Raw genomic sequence first — 16318 nt, forward strand, 5'->3', positions numbered from 1 at the left:
CATGTCCTCTCACTGTTCTTTCTTTCTTTCCTTCCTTCATTCTTTAATTTGTTTCATTCCTCTCCTTGCCTGACCTTTCTTCATCCCTTTCCTTTTTCTTCTTTTTTTCTTCTCTCTTTTGATAGTAAGACTATCCTTTGTATTCATAGGTTATGCTGCTACGATTTGTTGTTGAGTTTCTCCTGGTTTTGTTGAGTAACATAATTACTGTTGTAGGTTGAAGATTGGTCTTCAGGTGGCAGCAGTGAAAGCGCCAGGGTTTGGTGACAACCGTAAGGCTACACTGCAAGACATCGCAATAGCGACAGGTGGCATCGTATTCGGCGACGAGGGGAACCCAGTGAAGTTGGAGGACTTGCAGCCGTCCGACCTCGGCCAAGTAGGAGAAATTGTCATCACGAAAGATGATACACTTATGCTCAAGGTATGAGACTGTAACAGAAACTCAATTTGAAATTGCTGAAGTGTGTTATATGCAGTACTGCCATAGTAACAACAGGATAGATTGCTGCGTGGCACACGGACCAGGTGTTGACAGGCAGGCACCCGTTCCAGGTTTCAGTGTGTCCTAGTGATGTATTTAGGGGAGCAGAATTTTTCGATCGTGCAGCTATCAAATGTGTTTTACTGTGCATACCAACACAATTCTTAAGTTGTACAACTAAGGTACAAATGCTCTATCAGAGCATTGTCAAGGGAACTACACAGATCCTTTAAGGGTTGAGCACTAGTTTCGCAGTCAGCCGATTGTCGAGTTGGTGCCAGTGGTAAAAGCAGTCTTCTACCATCAGATAGAAATGATATTTCGATCTCAACCTCTGTGTGGCCATTCTTTCAAATAGCAACAGAACATGACTACCTTCGTTTGAAACTTGGGCATCTGCAGTGTATAGTTGGAACACTGACAGCAATGTTCCATCTATAACATAACACACAATCATTGGAAATGTAGTTAATGGAATTATACAGTCATCTCTGACAAAGATATTAGAACTGTTAATAACTTCAACACTTGTTAATAGAGCAATGAAGAATGCTATCATGTCTTGACAATGATTGTCTAGTGCTTCATACTTTCATTAGAAGTTTGAACATCTTTGTTGACAGTATTGTGATGTGACAAATAAACACACAGTTCCCCTTAGTTTATATTTCACACTTATGAGCTTTTGTTGTATATATTAAAAAATTGTAGGCTTTTCATAATAATAATAATTATTATTATTATTATTTGAAGTTTCTTTGTTTTGGTACCTACTGTATTAGCCCTTTCTTAACCCCGTGGCCTCTCTGCCATGAGTGAGACTCGTTGTAAAGTTGGGCCGTAAACAGTAAGCACGAGCCTGCCACACACTTGGTGTGGACCACATGTACACAAGCCAAGCCTGGTCCCTTAGTTCAGTTTCGGGTACTCCTTCACTGTATGAACATGTCAGTTATAAATCCCTAAAGTAACTAAAGAACCCATATTCCCATGTCATGTCAATAAAAAAACATTTAAAATTGATTATAGTAGTGATAAGTGAGTTGTTATATGGACAGTAATTCAGTAGATTCTCCCAATAGTGATATTGGTGGTCGCGGTATTGTGTATTTCCTGCCCAAAAGTCCAAAGAGATTAATCATTGAAAATGATTCCCAATGAAGACAGTAGCAGTCATGGAAGCAATGGGTTTGGAAAGAAATAACAAGACAAAAATCTGGGAGTGTATGCCAACTCTTGGGGAAAGAACACTAGTTTTAGAGCAGACTTCTTTATATATAATGTCCGACAATGTGTTTCTGGATAATATTGTTGCTGAAATGAACCAGTACACAGAACAAACATTGATCAGTGAAAATATAAGAAAGAAAATTGATAAGAAATGGATCTTTGCCAATTGTAATGAAATTAAAATGTAAGTTGCATTACGTGTAATAATAGCTCGTGTTAAAAAACAGGTGTACTGGTCTAAAAGAGCCATCATAGAAGCATGCTACTTTAAAAATATTTTAATTTTGTAACTAATGATTTGACTAACAAGATGATAAATTATATAAAGTCATACCTGTGATAAACTATTTTAATAAAAAATTCATAGTAGTGCACACAATGAAGAGAACATCACGACTGACGAATTGTTAATGAAATTGAAGACATGCGTGTAGTATAAATAATTTCGTCTCTTGAACAGTCAGATTTACAATAAAATTCTGTAAATTGCTGTAATTTTAAAATATATTAAGAAATGATAGAGATCTTGATTACACTGCATCTGAAACTTAATGATGAAGTTACCGAAGTCAACACTAAATAAATGACACACTTTGCATATGGATAAGAGGTAGTCTTTGCAGAAACTGTTTAGTTGAAAATGAAACAGATGTTGTTGGGACAGTACATTGTAATAGAAAAAATTGGCAGGAGATTTTGTTAAAACAAAATTTAGGCTAGGGGAGTGCATAATGAGAAGCTGCACTGCCATATTAGTGTTGAAGTGGAAGAATAAACTCAACATCCATATTATTTATAAAAAGCATGAAAGTGTGGAAATGACTGAACAAAGTGAGTCAATGAAACTCTACCTTCAAACCAAAATGTATTGTTGTACAATGGGTATTGACTGCCAAGCTGAGATATTAGAGGGGTTTCCTTGTCATAAGGAAATACTTGAAAGGGTACAGAAATTCTTTTTATTTGTACATCAAACCATGAAAAGTTAAAGATGGAATGTAGCAATATTATGAGAAGGAAAGTTGCTACTCACCATAGTGGAGATGCTGAGTCGCAGATAGGCACAACAAAAAGACTCTCACAGTTACAGCTTTCGGCCATCAAGGCCATCGTCAACAATACACACACACACACACACACACACACACACACACACACACACACACACACACACAGAGGAATTTCATTCTGAAAAGCTAGCAAAGCATAGCTCTGTACCTTCTGTTGTGTATCTGTTGACGCAGTGCTACTGCCTTGGTGAGTCGTCTCAACTGTAGTTATTGTTTTCCAGTTTAAATGCCATCGATCGTATCCTACAGATAGCTGTATGGATTAATAATTAATGATATTTATCAAATTATATATGTTGTAGCCATATGAGGGTGAATCAAATATAAGTGGGATATTTTAAAAAAAAAAGTCATTTATCAAAATACTAAAGGCAGTATGTTTATTTTACCACATAGTTTCCCATTTTAGAAATACATTCCTTCCCTGTGAGAAGGAAGGTAGTTTTATCGCAGAATCACAGAAATAAGCTGGTTGTGCCAGGAGCCAAGCATGCACAAATTCCTCTGTGCCCTCGTCATGTTCAAATCGGTGTCCTCCCAGGTCTTTAAGTGGTTCAGACAAAAGGAAATCGCACAGCGACAGGTCAGGGTTGTAATGAGGATGATAAAGTTGAGTCCAGTGCATTTTCTCTATATTTTATCGCTGCATTTGTGATGACCATTACAGCCACGGCATGGGACCTGGCATTTTGTGGAGGGGGATGACCTATTGAATGGTTGGTGGCATCTTTTGCGGCCACATGCATCTCTCCACCTTTTTCGATAGCATGTGGTAGCACAGCATTGATTATGTGTGACTCACGAAAAAAATCAGTGAGCAAGACGCCTCACTGATGATTAAATAAAAAAGAGTGAGAGAATTAAAAGCATCTAGCCAACGCAGTTGAGTCTTGGGTTTCATTGGGGCTTAATCACCATTCCTCTGCCACCCCTTACTGGCGTGTTTGTATTCGGGAGTGTAGTGGTGGATCCAGTCACAGGTGACATTCTGGCTCATAAATGCATCTCCTTCTTTAGCAAACCTTGCTGTAAGACAGACTGCTGACAGACTGACAAACGTCTCAACTTCTGATTTTCAGTGAAGAGAAGGATCAATCTGGAACACACCGTTTGGAACTGTAAATCATTTGTGATGATAGCTTAACAGCTCCCATAAATCATTCCAATCTGTTCTGCTGTTTCTGATAAACTTGCCCGTCAGTTGCCTTGAAGAATGTCTCAAACCACACAGATGTTTTCGTCTGTAACTCTGGTCCGAGGGTGATGATCATATTGCTTATTTTAAACTTTCTCATCCACCCTTGAACTCTTTATGCCAGGCACACACACGTCCGTGACCAGTGTTGGATAACTGAATGCTGCATTCAATCTCTGGAAAATATCCGACGATTGAACTCGTTCAGGAGCAAGAAATTTTATAATTATGCGTTGTGCAGTGGAGGGGTGCATCTGTTTCCCAGACATAGTGTTACTGGCAAAGCCATTGAAAATATGTAATAGCTGGCTCTCCCCCCACCCAACAATACTGGAAGTGTAGGTCCAGTGCTACCAACCGCTCAGGAACAAAAATCCCATTTATATTTGATTCGCCCTTGTACATAGGTTCCAGCATCCTTGTGCCTGTAGATGAAGCCACATTGTTTTTAAATTGATAGCATGTTAACTAGAAACCAATAAATACAGCTGAGTGGATAGTGGAATTAAAAATATTTTGTTGCCTCTGTGGAGTTCTTAACAATATATCCCCATTCTGTTCCAGCCCTCTGTAAGTAGTTACGTAGGTGAGTAGTGCGTCACCTTTCCCCATGTAAATTGGTTCCTAGTGTGAATTGGGAGTTAAAATTCAATTTGAGCACATGTTAAATGGATAAACATTGCACCTAACAATTGACTGTCAATATTCTTTGCCACATTAACAGGGCAAGGGCAAGAAGTCGGACATCGACAGGCGTGCTGACCAGCTCCGCGACCAGATAGATTCGACAACGTCGGAGTATGAGAAGGAGAAACTGCAGGAGCGGCTGGCCAGACTCGCTTCTGGAGTCGCAGTCCTGAAGGTCGGCGGATCCAGCGAGGTCAGTAATTGCAGTGTGTGGTCCCGAGCAAAAGTTTTAATGTTATGTGATGGAGTAATCAGTGTTATTCTGCAGTGCATAATGCAGATATTCAAACAAAAAGCAGTTGCTCGGCTTTAAAACATAAAATACTAATTTTAAGCAGAGTAGGAAGTCAGTAGTTCAATGAGACAAGAATGCAGAAAGGTTGGATCTCAAAATAAGCAAAAGGCCCAGGAGAAATCTTCAGATACGACTGAAGCATTCGGGGAGGGGTTCTGTTTGAGAGAAGAATGCTAGCAGCTTTTTGTATTTGGAGGGGGTGGGGGACTTATCCTCATATCAGGAAATGTGAACACCATATTTCCAGTTCTACAAGATTTATTGAGCAGTTGAATTCTGTGGCTTGGTCCCTTGGATTTGTTTGTGAGCTTTGATGTATTGTCTCTTTCTACTGTGGTTGTTCCTCTTAAAGAATCCTTGATTCTAATTTGTGAAAATCAGAATATGGAACTGACAAAGCTTGGCCATCATGTGATGTCTACATAACTTCTATTTAATGACAAATACACTCATGATCAGAAAAATGGACACCTCGAACAATTAGAGATAGGAAATTTCTGTAGAAATGATTAGCATTTGAACCATGAAAGCCTCTTCGTCGCTATAAACCAAAGGTAATGAATCGGAATGACTTGAGCAGATGTGCAGTATGTCACACAGATGTTACACGACCATACTGTCAAATCAGTGAGTTTGAAAGAGAGCACATTATTGGCATGAGAGAATGTGATACATCCATCTGGGAAATTTCTGCTCAAGTTGGACAAAGTGTTCCGGCAGTACAAATGGTGTGTGCAAAATGGTCATAGAACGTGACGAGGTAGGTCGCGTCACGCCGCCCAGACCACTGCCGCCCCTGCTGCTGCCACCACCACCACCACCATCACCACACACACACACACACACACACACACACACACACAAGAAGATTGACAACTCATCCAAAAGGCATTGCTGGATAGATCTGCATCTTCCTTGGCTCTGGTGGCTACAGTGGAACACCGTAACACATTGTACACTATCAGGGGTGACAGTCTGTCGCCGTTTATTACAGCTCAGGTTATGTGCACATCGTCCATTTCTCTGCCTACTTTTGACGATTGTGCACTGCCATGCTAGATGGCAGTGGCATATGGAACAATGTCACTGGGGACAGGAATGGCATCAGATAGTGTTTTCGGACTAATCCAGGTTCTGTTTGTTCGAAAATTATGGTATCATTTTGGTTTGCCACAGACCGGAAGCGGCATCACAGTGACTATTCACACATGGCAATACAGTGCCAGCTCTAGGCCTTATAGTGTAGGGTGTTATTGGGTACAACCACAAATCAGTCACTGTGTGTTCAGGGCACTGTGAGAAGTATGACCTACGTGAATGACATCGTGCGACTTGTAGCTATATCCTTCATACGCGACACCCCAGACACCATTTTTTGGCAAGACAATACATGGCAACATGTTGCCTTTTGCCTTGGCCCACCAGGTGCCAGACTTGTCTCCAGTCGAAAATGTGTGGGATGTGGTGAAATGATGGGTGCAGCACTGTGAGCCAGTGGCGACTACCACAGATGAACTTTGAAATCAGGTGAATGCAGCATGGATGGCTATACCACAGGACACCATTAGTGCCTTAACGTGCGTTGATGCCATCACACATGGAACAATTTAATCTTGGCTCATGGTGGATCCTGTGCCTACTAGGCAACTGGACATGTGTTTTTTCTGAACATGAGTGGGGAGGAGGAGGAGATTAGTGTTTAACGTCCCGTCGACAACGAGGTCATTAGAGACGGAGCGCAAGCTTGGGTGAGGGAAGGATGGGGAAGGAAATCGGCCGTGCCCTTTCCAAGGAACCATCCCGACATTTGCCTGAAGCGATTTAGGGAAATCACGGAAAACCTAAATCAGGATGGCCGGAGACGGGATTGAACCGTCGTCCTCCCGAATGAGAGTCCAGTGTGCTAACCACTGCGCCACCTCGCTCGGTGAACATGAGTGTGTATGAATAAACGGATGGAGTGGCTAAAGAGACTCCACTACCCCACTGTCACGAACTTATTTGTGCAGGATTTTAAAGACAGTACACTGAGAATCGTGGTTTTAAAACGTACCTGTTTTTGGAGAAATGTTGATGTTTTTGGTGTGGCCTTATGGAATTCACACTGTAGACCATTTCCATATAATTTATTTTCACCCCAGTAATAAGTTCACAGTGGGGGTTACAAGGAATGGAAAACATCCCTTTCTATGTGTGTTGGTGTACAGGAAGCATAGTAGACCACTGGGACGCAGTTTTTATCAAAAGCTGATGCGCACGGACTGGACTAATTGCATGGGGGACCACCAGATGTTAATAAAGATGGCATATGCAATCTTGGATGTAAAAATGCTTGACCCAAGAGCTGATGCACAAGTGGAATGGATGTGCAAACAGATCTGTCATGCCTTTGAGTTAGGCGCTTTGCTGGAACCAGTAGATGATGCATGTGGATTTGTGGCTTTACTGTCATATGCTGGGGACATACCTTCAAAGATATATTGGCCAAACGATTTGCATCATTTACAGATGTACTGAGTACCATTGCCACACAAGATTGTTGCAGCCTGAGAGATATCTGCTGTTGGAAAGACTGAGGGACACGAATGTTACATTCTAAGACAGTGTTGCCCCCATCTCTCCCTATTGGGGCTGTTTTTTAAAAGAATCCATTGAAACTAGAGTGGCACTGGTTATAAATAGAAACAAGGGTTATCTGTTAAGTAAGATTTGGAATCCTGGTCAGTGGTCATTGTTTCGCCCTTCGGAATGTATTGACTGTGGTACTCGTGGTTCATTGTTACTGCCACCTTTCATGGCTGATAGTGCTGTACCTTCACTTGGGCTAGGCAGCAGCCATGACAATGTCTGGTGAACGTGTTGTTAGTCTTCAGTGGCATGAAAAAGGGCTACAGTTTTACAGTACGAAGAAATATTGGGCACAGATAATTGCATGATCGAGCCACACAAGAATATCATAAGTTAATAGCTCCAAAAGTCTTATTTCGTCACAGTGAAACCTGGGGCTTCACACTGGTCAATTTGATACTTGGGTTTTTACATTTGTAGGGAGTGTTGTTTTCTCCCCGCCCAGAGATTTGGCCGGAATATAAGAAAGAGTACTTGACTTATGCTGAGAAGTGATGTTGAATGTTCTGGCCATCAGAATATGCTACCAAATGCCACTAGGCATGCATGAAAAGGCAGTGTAACATGCCAGTCAGGTTTTTTATTATTGTTGTCTGGTGGAATGATGATATTTAATTTCTCTGAGATGGCAACACAATGCTGTTAGACATTTAGAAGTGATGCGATTGACCACAGTAAATGGTGTGACACTAGCACAAGTTGGTCTGTGGACACTTACTAGTTACTTCTCAAAGCTTAAAGCTCCAAGCCATAAGTGTTATCTTTGAAAAGATTTCCTTTTGCTACTTCCGTGCCCGAGGACCCAATTGACTTTCCTCTACAGTGGAAAGCTTGCCATGATGAAATTTCCAGACCGATTAAAACTGTGTGCTGGGCAGTAATCAATTCCAGTTGTTCGTGTTTGTACACCATCTTACTCAGCTATGCTGTTTGTCTCTACACTTGTCCTCACTTTTACGTGTCAGTAGAAAAACAAAATGGGACATGGAGGTCTGCTTTGATGCAACCACACGATTTATCCCCAAACTAGTTCGAGCAATCATTTTGCCATCATTAGGAAACACAAGGAAATAAAGATTCTTACTCAGTGCAGTTGCATTCAGAATTTATATTTTCTGCATATTTTATAAAAAGCTCACTAGTGATGGTGATTCCCCCGAAACTAGTCAAAGGATAACAGTTTGGAATGTTTTAGATGTAAGTAATGTAGTTACTGAGGTGGTCACACACACACTGCATGTTCAGCTATCTAAATGTAAATCAAAGCTAACATCTGTTTAGTACATTCGATAATGTTTCTGAGTGAGTGTCCCTGGAACAGAGAATGTAGTGTATCCTAGGTCTTTCATCCTTTTGCCTGCAGCCGTGTGTATTTAGGAAATGACATACCTTTCTCTGAGTTGTTCACAGTTGTGGAGTATGGTTTTTTTTTTTTTTTTTTTTTGTGTCTTGGGGGGGGGGGGGGGGTCAAAAAGGGCAGAACAATGTGTAATTGGGGTCCAGTTTTATGTTTTCTAGTAAGCTTGCTTTTCCTCTCTGAATACTGTCAACCCCCCTCCCCACATCCATTACCATGGGAGAAATGTCACCAGTCTGTCTAGTGACCTCTACAGCTTGGCAGCTAAGTGTTGTTCCCTTCTCTCCTTACCCAACCAGAAGGCATGAAATGTCATTGGGATCTGGACTGTGACTAATTAGCCAGAAGTTATAACTAAGACAAGTCAGTGTCATTCCTCTCTGTCACCACCTTCATGTGCCATGGGGTGCTAAGGCATGCCTTACTCCCCGCTTCCCCTATTGCCCCATACAGTGATACATGGATCACACTGTATTGAAATCGCTTAGCTGAGTGTGTTTTGTGTAATGATAGGAAAGAAGCAGCCTGTTCATTAATAGATCCGTCCCTCAATTTTGTGATGAGGAAAGATTATTTGTTTTGTGTGGCATTGACCAACATAAACTGTTAAGTACATTTAAGTGTGTGCAAAGGATGGCCAGCATACCCAGTTACTGGCCAACCCCAATGTCCAGGCTCACTCTTTTGTGTCTTTCACCATTCCTGTATTTTCATTTTAATAGTGCATCATAAAAACCTTAATGTAGTTTGTTTTACTGATGTGTACTGTCATGAGCATGGGAAAGAGCAAATGTGATTTTACATACCTTTAGACATGTCAGCATTTTATAAATTTCATCCACGTTCATCTGGTAAAGTATTTATAAAGGAACTGGAACTCTTGAAGAGTTAAATTAACTGCTTTGACTTTGTTGCAGGTGGAGGTGAACGAGAAGAAGGACCGCGTGAATGACGCGTTGAACGCAACACGAGCGGCGGTGGAGGAGGGTATAGTGCCCGGGGGTGGTACAGCACTGCTCCGCTGCAGCCCAGTACTCGAAAAACTAAAGCCAACCAATGCTGACCAGGCAACAGGTGAGTGTGTACATCTCTAATCTGGCCTTTACCCAATATCTGTATATCTGTAATAATGCATTACCTCTTTACTGTAATGTGACCGGTGGCCAAAGAGGACACTAGTGTTGGTGCAGAAATCATATCACTGCAGGAGGGGGGCTTAAATGAATGTGTCATATTTCTCTCCACATAAGATTTTTATGAACTCAAGCTCTACACAACTTCCTCTGTCGCCATGACAGGATTTAACTGTTGTGTACTAATAGGCCATGAGGTACTTTAATGTTGTGGAAATATCATGGAGCTTCTGCATGCTTGATGTCTGTGATGGAGGAATGTTAGTAGTTCCAATTCCCCCCCCCCCCCCCCCCCTCCCCCCCAACTTGGGATGTTCAGCTGATTGCTGGTGGCAGAAAGTTTGCCACCTGCAATAGAAGATTAATCTGTGATGATGGCAGCAGTCAAATATCCTGAGAAAAAAAGCAGATAGACAACATGTCGACAAACCCTAAAACATTAATAATTTTGTAACATTAGTAGTGATACTATTGTAACATTAGTAGTGATACTGATACGGTGGATAACACAGTTCATTTCTGTGTAGCATTTTGGCATTGAGCGCCCATTTCCTTGCACTATTAAGGCTATAGCCGCTGTCCCAATTAAACTGGTTTTTGCACGTTGTGAACTCAACAGCTTCTTCAGTGATAGTCACAGTGGATACATCTGTTGTATAAGATTTTAGTATCTCAAACATAATTGTGTGTTTATGAGGCTGCATTCAGCTGCTGTAGATATGTCAAAATTGCTTAATTTAATGTGATGTCTGTGCTTCATGCGTTCATTAGTCTGAAATTGCGCATAGACTCTCCTGTTTAAATTCACAAGAAATTTTATAAATTTGTAGGAACTCTTGAGACCAAAGCTGTCTTTTGCTGGGTACAGCATTACTCTAATTTTCTTTCATGGCCAGGAAAAGTGTTGAATAGATTCTATGCCTCAGGCTGCACAGTTTGTTGGAGCTCCAAAGAAAGGAAAAAGTGCTATAGGATGATATAATGACTATTATCTCAGAGTTTTATTTCTTAGAGGTGGATAATCAGGGTTGCCACAAGTTCTGGAAATCGGAGAATTTCAAATGCGTCACGGAAATCAGGGAAATTTGAAGGAAAAAAAACGCTGGAAAAATCTCATTGGTCTCATTTCATCAACATGGTGTCTGTGACATGTAAATAGCTGGCCACACAATTGGAATTCCACGACAGGCCAAAACCGCAGGCCATTGGGTATCTAATGGATCGGGCCTGCCAATCTGAAGCCCAACATTTCCCACTAATGTGTAAGCCCTGCCCATCGGATCTAGTCTCACCAATCTGCCTGCAGTCTGCGTCTGCGGGCATGTGGCATGATGCGGAAGATTTTCGTGGTTTATCCAAGGACCCAGGACTGTGGTGCTCCTTGGCAGACCAGAGGCTACATACAGGTGATGGATTTCAGGAATTGTGACTGTCTTGCCGCAAGTGTATTGTCCAGTGCGGCATTTTATATGCTTTTATTTATTCTAGTACATTTTGTCACTTCGAAAATAATGTGTGTATTAGAAAGTACGGATGACAAGAAGAAGAAAATTGTGACAGTCGCTGGTGATTTGTATGCTATGACTCATATTTCTGGAAAGAAAAATTACACAATACCTGTAAAATAATAGACATAACACAGTGACTAATATGAACTTAGTAGAACAAACATTTTATTGGTTTATACAACTCTTCCCTGTCTTATACACTTATTTCAAGAAGACTACTTTTTTCTGAGGTTACTTCTGAAACCAGTGAAGGTATTTTATATCTGTCTTGCACCTCCAAGGAAATGGGTATTTTTGTCACAAATGTGTTTCATTTTATTGAAATAAAATAACAGTGGTTTTATAGGAACACACACACCATTTGCCTTGCTTTCTCCATCTAAAAACAGTTCATTACAAAAGATGTTGATGTTAATACTTAAGATTTTTGCTCACAGGGGAGAGAAATCTACCACGGGGCCTCAGCCTTGGCAGCATCTTTTCCCTTCTGTGCTGCATGTCTATCCTCTTGCTGTTCTCTTTCCCCCCTGTCTTGGGAAACATGTCTGGGGTGTTTCTGGGAATGTTGTGCACTGTCTGTAGCTGACATAAGTCTCACCACTGTTCTGCATTCCTTTTTCCTTTCTTCGTTCACCTTCTCCTATCCTCCCTTTGCTTCAGCATTTGAAGCTCCTCTTTTTTCTTCTTCCTTACAGTGCACTCCTGAAGGCAGCCCCCATGCATCTGACACGTAACAGGTGACTGGATAACGTGCAATTCCCAGCCCCGGGTCGGCAGGTAGGGCTCGCACGTACCCTGTAGCACAGGCCAGGCCCAGAGAGCTGCTATGTTCCCAAATTGCGCCAAAGGAGGTGTGACCTGAGGTGTGAACAGTTACCTAACGTGTGTGCGCCCCCTTGTGTAGGAGGACCCCAGTTGGAAAGAGTGTGCAATCAGAGACACTGGCAATCGTGGGGAATTTTCTCAGAATGAGCTGATCATCTTCACAGTCTACATCTACAAAACAAATGGAATGAGGCTAATGATTCAAAGACTCTCCCAGCTGCACCACGGTTCCTCCTGGTTTTACGTATTGAAGGCGGTCAGTCCTTCACAATGGTAAATCCCTTTATTGTTCAGAAAAGTGTTGATGCAGTTGCTGGTCTTGTGAAATCGTGCTCTTGTTTACGGAATAGCACTTAGCCTTTGGAGACTACTACTGGTTCTCGAGCGCAACTACTGTTTGCCGCTTCACTTCTCCACGGCTATACTTTTCGTGTCGAGGCCCGTCAAACACTTAATTCATCCTGTTGTGCTATTTACACTAGGCTGCTTGATGGTTTGACCGAGGACAAAATCCAGATGTACCTCTCTGAACAGGTACGGTAACAAATAATGTCTCCATCATAATAGGACTCCAAACCTAACAGAGGCTTATCACTGCCCCTTACAATAGCAATAGTTAACCAACTATTACCAGTTACAACCTCTGTAGTTGTACAAGAAAAATTAATCTTAGCTCCTACAAAAGTAATAGGTCCATTTAGTAGCTCTTCTTGTGCTACATTATTAGGAGTAAGAGTAAATGTATCCACAGTCTTGTACACAGGCATTCTTGATCTTCTGCTATATCTGCTCCTCCTGTACGGCATGGCTGTGCCCTCAGTGCGGCTGCCTCGAGTCGAATGAGCGTGCAGCTGCCTGTACTGCGGAAGTCCCCACTGATAAGCTCCGTCAGGCAGGGCGCGGCAGGAAGCAGCGCGCTGATAATCCAACATGGCGCCCAAATCCGGCATTTTTAGTAGCGGATCGCGCTTAGTTAGAACTATAGCGTGATCCTCCGAGCTCTAGCGGCGGCCAAGCGAAACTCGTTCAAGGTCACCCGCCATATAGTTTTATATATACTTCTACACATTGATCTTGCCAAAAGCCGAGAAGAGCTCTCTGGGGCACTCTGGGATGCTCTCTGGGTCACTCTGGGATGCTCCCTGGTGGACTCTGGGATACTCTGTTTTGCATTCTTGGATTTAGTATTGTTTATCTTCTATGGTCTAATTCTGTTTATTTGATTTACTTTTCAGTTTAAAGTTGCGAAGCGTCCTTATCTATCTCGTGGTTTTTTTTTTTTTTTTTTTTTTTTTTTTTTTTTTTTTTTTTTTTTTTCCCCCCTTCACTATGTATGAGGTTCTCATAGTCTAACTGCACATTCCGAACCTAGTGCACTACCACCAGTGTCATCATTTCGACCACACTCGAATGTCTTGTCGACACCTGCCAATTATGTAACCTGTGGTAGGGATCCACACGAGGGCGATTGACCACCTCCTCTCTGCTGTATCAATTGCAGTGGCGACCGTGCCACTTTCTCTGGAGATCGTCTCGTGTATCTCGATGAGCGGGCTGTCCAGGAGACCCTGGTAAAGGAAAAAGTTCTTTACCCAGTCGCTCGCAAGTTGTTGGCTAGTTGCAAACCCTGTGTTCTACTGTCTGGGATTAGCAGTACTGTTCTTGCTACATCTTGCTCCGTGAAGGACATAGCCACACACATATTTGACCTAAAGTTCTGCTCTGAGGTTGTGAAATTGCCCAGTGTTGTGGTAGCATTGCAGTCCCCTTGTCCAGCTGTGCAACAAACTATCGCCTCACTGGGCAAAGTCACCAGCTACTTAACCGGCAGGCTGGAAAGGACAGAAGGAATGCTCCTCTGAAGACTTCCTATGACCCTCCAGCCAACTGACACCCGAGTCTTCCTCTGGTAACTGGAAAGGCTCGAAGATGTCCAACAAATGCAAACGGTCTTCTCCTTCGCCGACTCGAAGATCCTCATAGACGGTGTCGCCGTGTGATGCCTCACCTGGCCGGCCTCAGTGTCGCCGGTGCGCACCGCCGACCGTTTTTCTGCGGAGGACTCTGCAGGCTGACAGTAGAAGAAAGCCGACCCTTCTGTGGGCCTCGTGAAGCAGTATCCTCCTACCTCAGTGCCCTGTAGCAGCAAGTCTTCGCAGGCTTCATTTTTTCCTCATTGTGACTCTTCCAATGAAACGTTCACAGCCTTCCATCCAACAAAGAGGATTTATGGCTGTGTTTAGAATTGCAGCGTCCTCACGACTGCTATGAGCTTTTGCATTTCTTCCTGGTCCATTTTTGTCGTTCAGCGAAGTTTGTGTGGACCCCGGGCCACATCGGCATTCCAGGAAACGAACGCGTCGATCGGTTGGCCAAGCAGGCCACCACTTCGCCGCCCTGGAGTTAGGTCTCGTGGAAAGAGACCTCCGGTCAGCCCTACATTGCAAGGTCCGCGATGTCTGGAGCTCTGAATGGTCTGTCTCGAACACGCCAAATAAGCTCCGCACGGTAAAGTCGTCCACGGCCGTATGGAACTCATCCTTGAGGAGCACGCGTAGTGTCTCAGTTGTTCTCTGCTGTCTCTGAATTGGACATATGCAGTTGACCCACAACTATATCCTTTGCCGTGAGAACCCGCCCGAGTGTCGCTGTGCTGCAGGGCTGACAGTGGTCCATCTTCTGATGGACTGCCCCCTTTTAGCCCCCTTGCAGCAGTCCTTTAATTTACCAACTGCACTTCCTTTAATTCTCGGTGACGATGCCTCTATAGCTGACTCACTTTTATGTTTTATTCGTGCGGCTGGGTTTTATCACTCACTCTAGTGTGGACGCTCTACCACGAATTCTCAGGCTACACCCACTCCAGTGACTTCTGTGACGTGGATACCAAAATAGTGTCTTTTATGGTAACAAGTTGTGTTGGTACCTCTATCAACGCTTTCCAGCTGGGGGTTCTTCGTTTGTAGTTGAGTGGTTGACCTTTTACCGGATCCATCAACCACTGTAGTCTGTTTTACTCTGGTCAACTATTTGCTCTGCTCCTTTTAAGTGTCCTCTATTTTGTATTACTGCGGTGTTCATTTTAGCTCTTTACCCCTTGGTGTTCCCTCCCTCTAGGTGCAGAGGTCACGCTTTTACTGTATAGGCCTTTTACAAGTGTGTCTGTTTGGAACTGGGGACTGATGACCTCGATGTTTAGCCCCCATCAAAACCCAAAACAAACCAACCAACCTAGTCCATTTTGACCTTCCGCCCGAGGTCGGCATTCCATCTTGTGGGGGAGTCTTGCTGCTCATACAGGATGACGTTCATAGCAAACCCATCTCCCTGACTACCCATCAAGCTGTTGCAGTTTGCCTTTTCCTTCCTCACTTGACCTTTTCCCTTTGTACCATTTACATCCCTCTGTCATTCATTGTCTCCAGGGCAGACTTCCTCCAGCTTATTGGGCAGCTACCTCACGTGTTTCTGCTGCCCATCGTCCCATTTGAGCTTCTCCCAGAACCTGTCAGAGAGGTGCCCTCTTGGTTGACCTTCTTTAATCAACTAAACGTTTTCTGCCTTAACACAGGAGTACCCACGTTCCTTTCAGACTCTTCGCACACCTATTCCTGTGTGGACCTAACCTTCTGCACTTCCCCATCGTCTTGAGTGGTCTGTTCTGTCACCTACTCGAGTGACCATTTCCCGTGTCCTGTCCATTTGCTGACTCCTACCCCACCTCCGTGCCCACCCAAATCGCAGCTTACTAAGGCTGACTCGGGGCTTTACTCCTATCTGGTGACCTTCGACAAACACGGCTACCCCAGTTCTGATGACCAGGTGGAATATCGTACAAACATTATCCTTACCGCTGCACAATGTTCCATTCCTAGCACTTCCTCTTTACCACACAGTGTCTCTGTC

The 16318-nt window shown here is 43.1% G+C and overlaps 1 protein-coding gene across 1 annotated transcript in view; it reads left to right on the plus strand.

Moving 5' to 3' along the window:
• LOC126426915 (heat shock protein 60A) overlaps nt 1-16318 on the plus strand; it is a 72154-nt gene that overhangs the window by 44387 nt on the left and 11449 nt on the right. Inside the window, exons 7-9 of the mRNA XM_050089019.1 lie at nt 217-424; nt 4704-4859; nt 9864-10020. Of these exons, the coding sequence (XP_049944976.1) occupies nt 217-424; nt 4704-4859; nt 9864-10020 (521 nt within the window). The remainder of the gene's footprint in view (nt 1-216; nt 425-4703; nt 4860-9863; nt 10021-16318) is intronic.

This window comes from Schistocerca serialis, chromosome 11 (genome assembly GCF_023864345.2).
Source record: "Schistocerca serialis cubense isolate TAMUIC-IGC-003099 chromosome 11, iqSchSeri2.2, whole genome shotgun sequence".
Lineage (NCBI taxonomy): Eukaryota > Metazoa > Arthropoda > Insecta > Orthoptera > Acrididae > Schistocerca > Schistocerca serialis.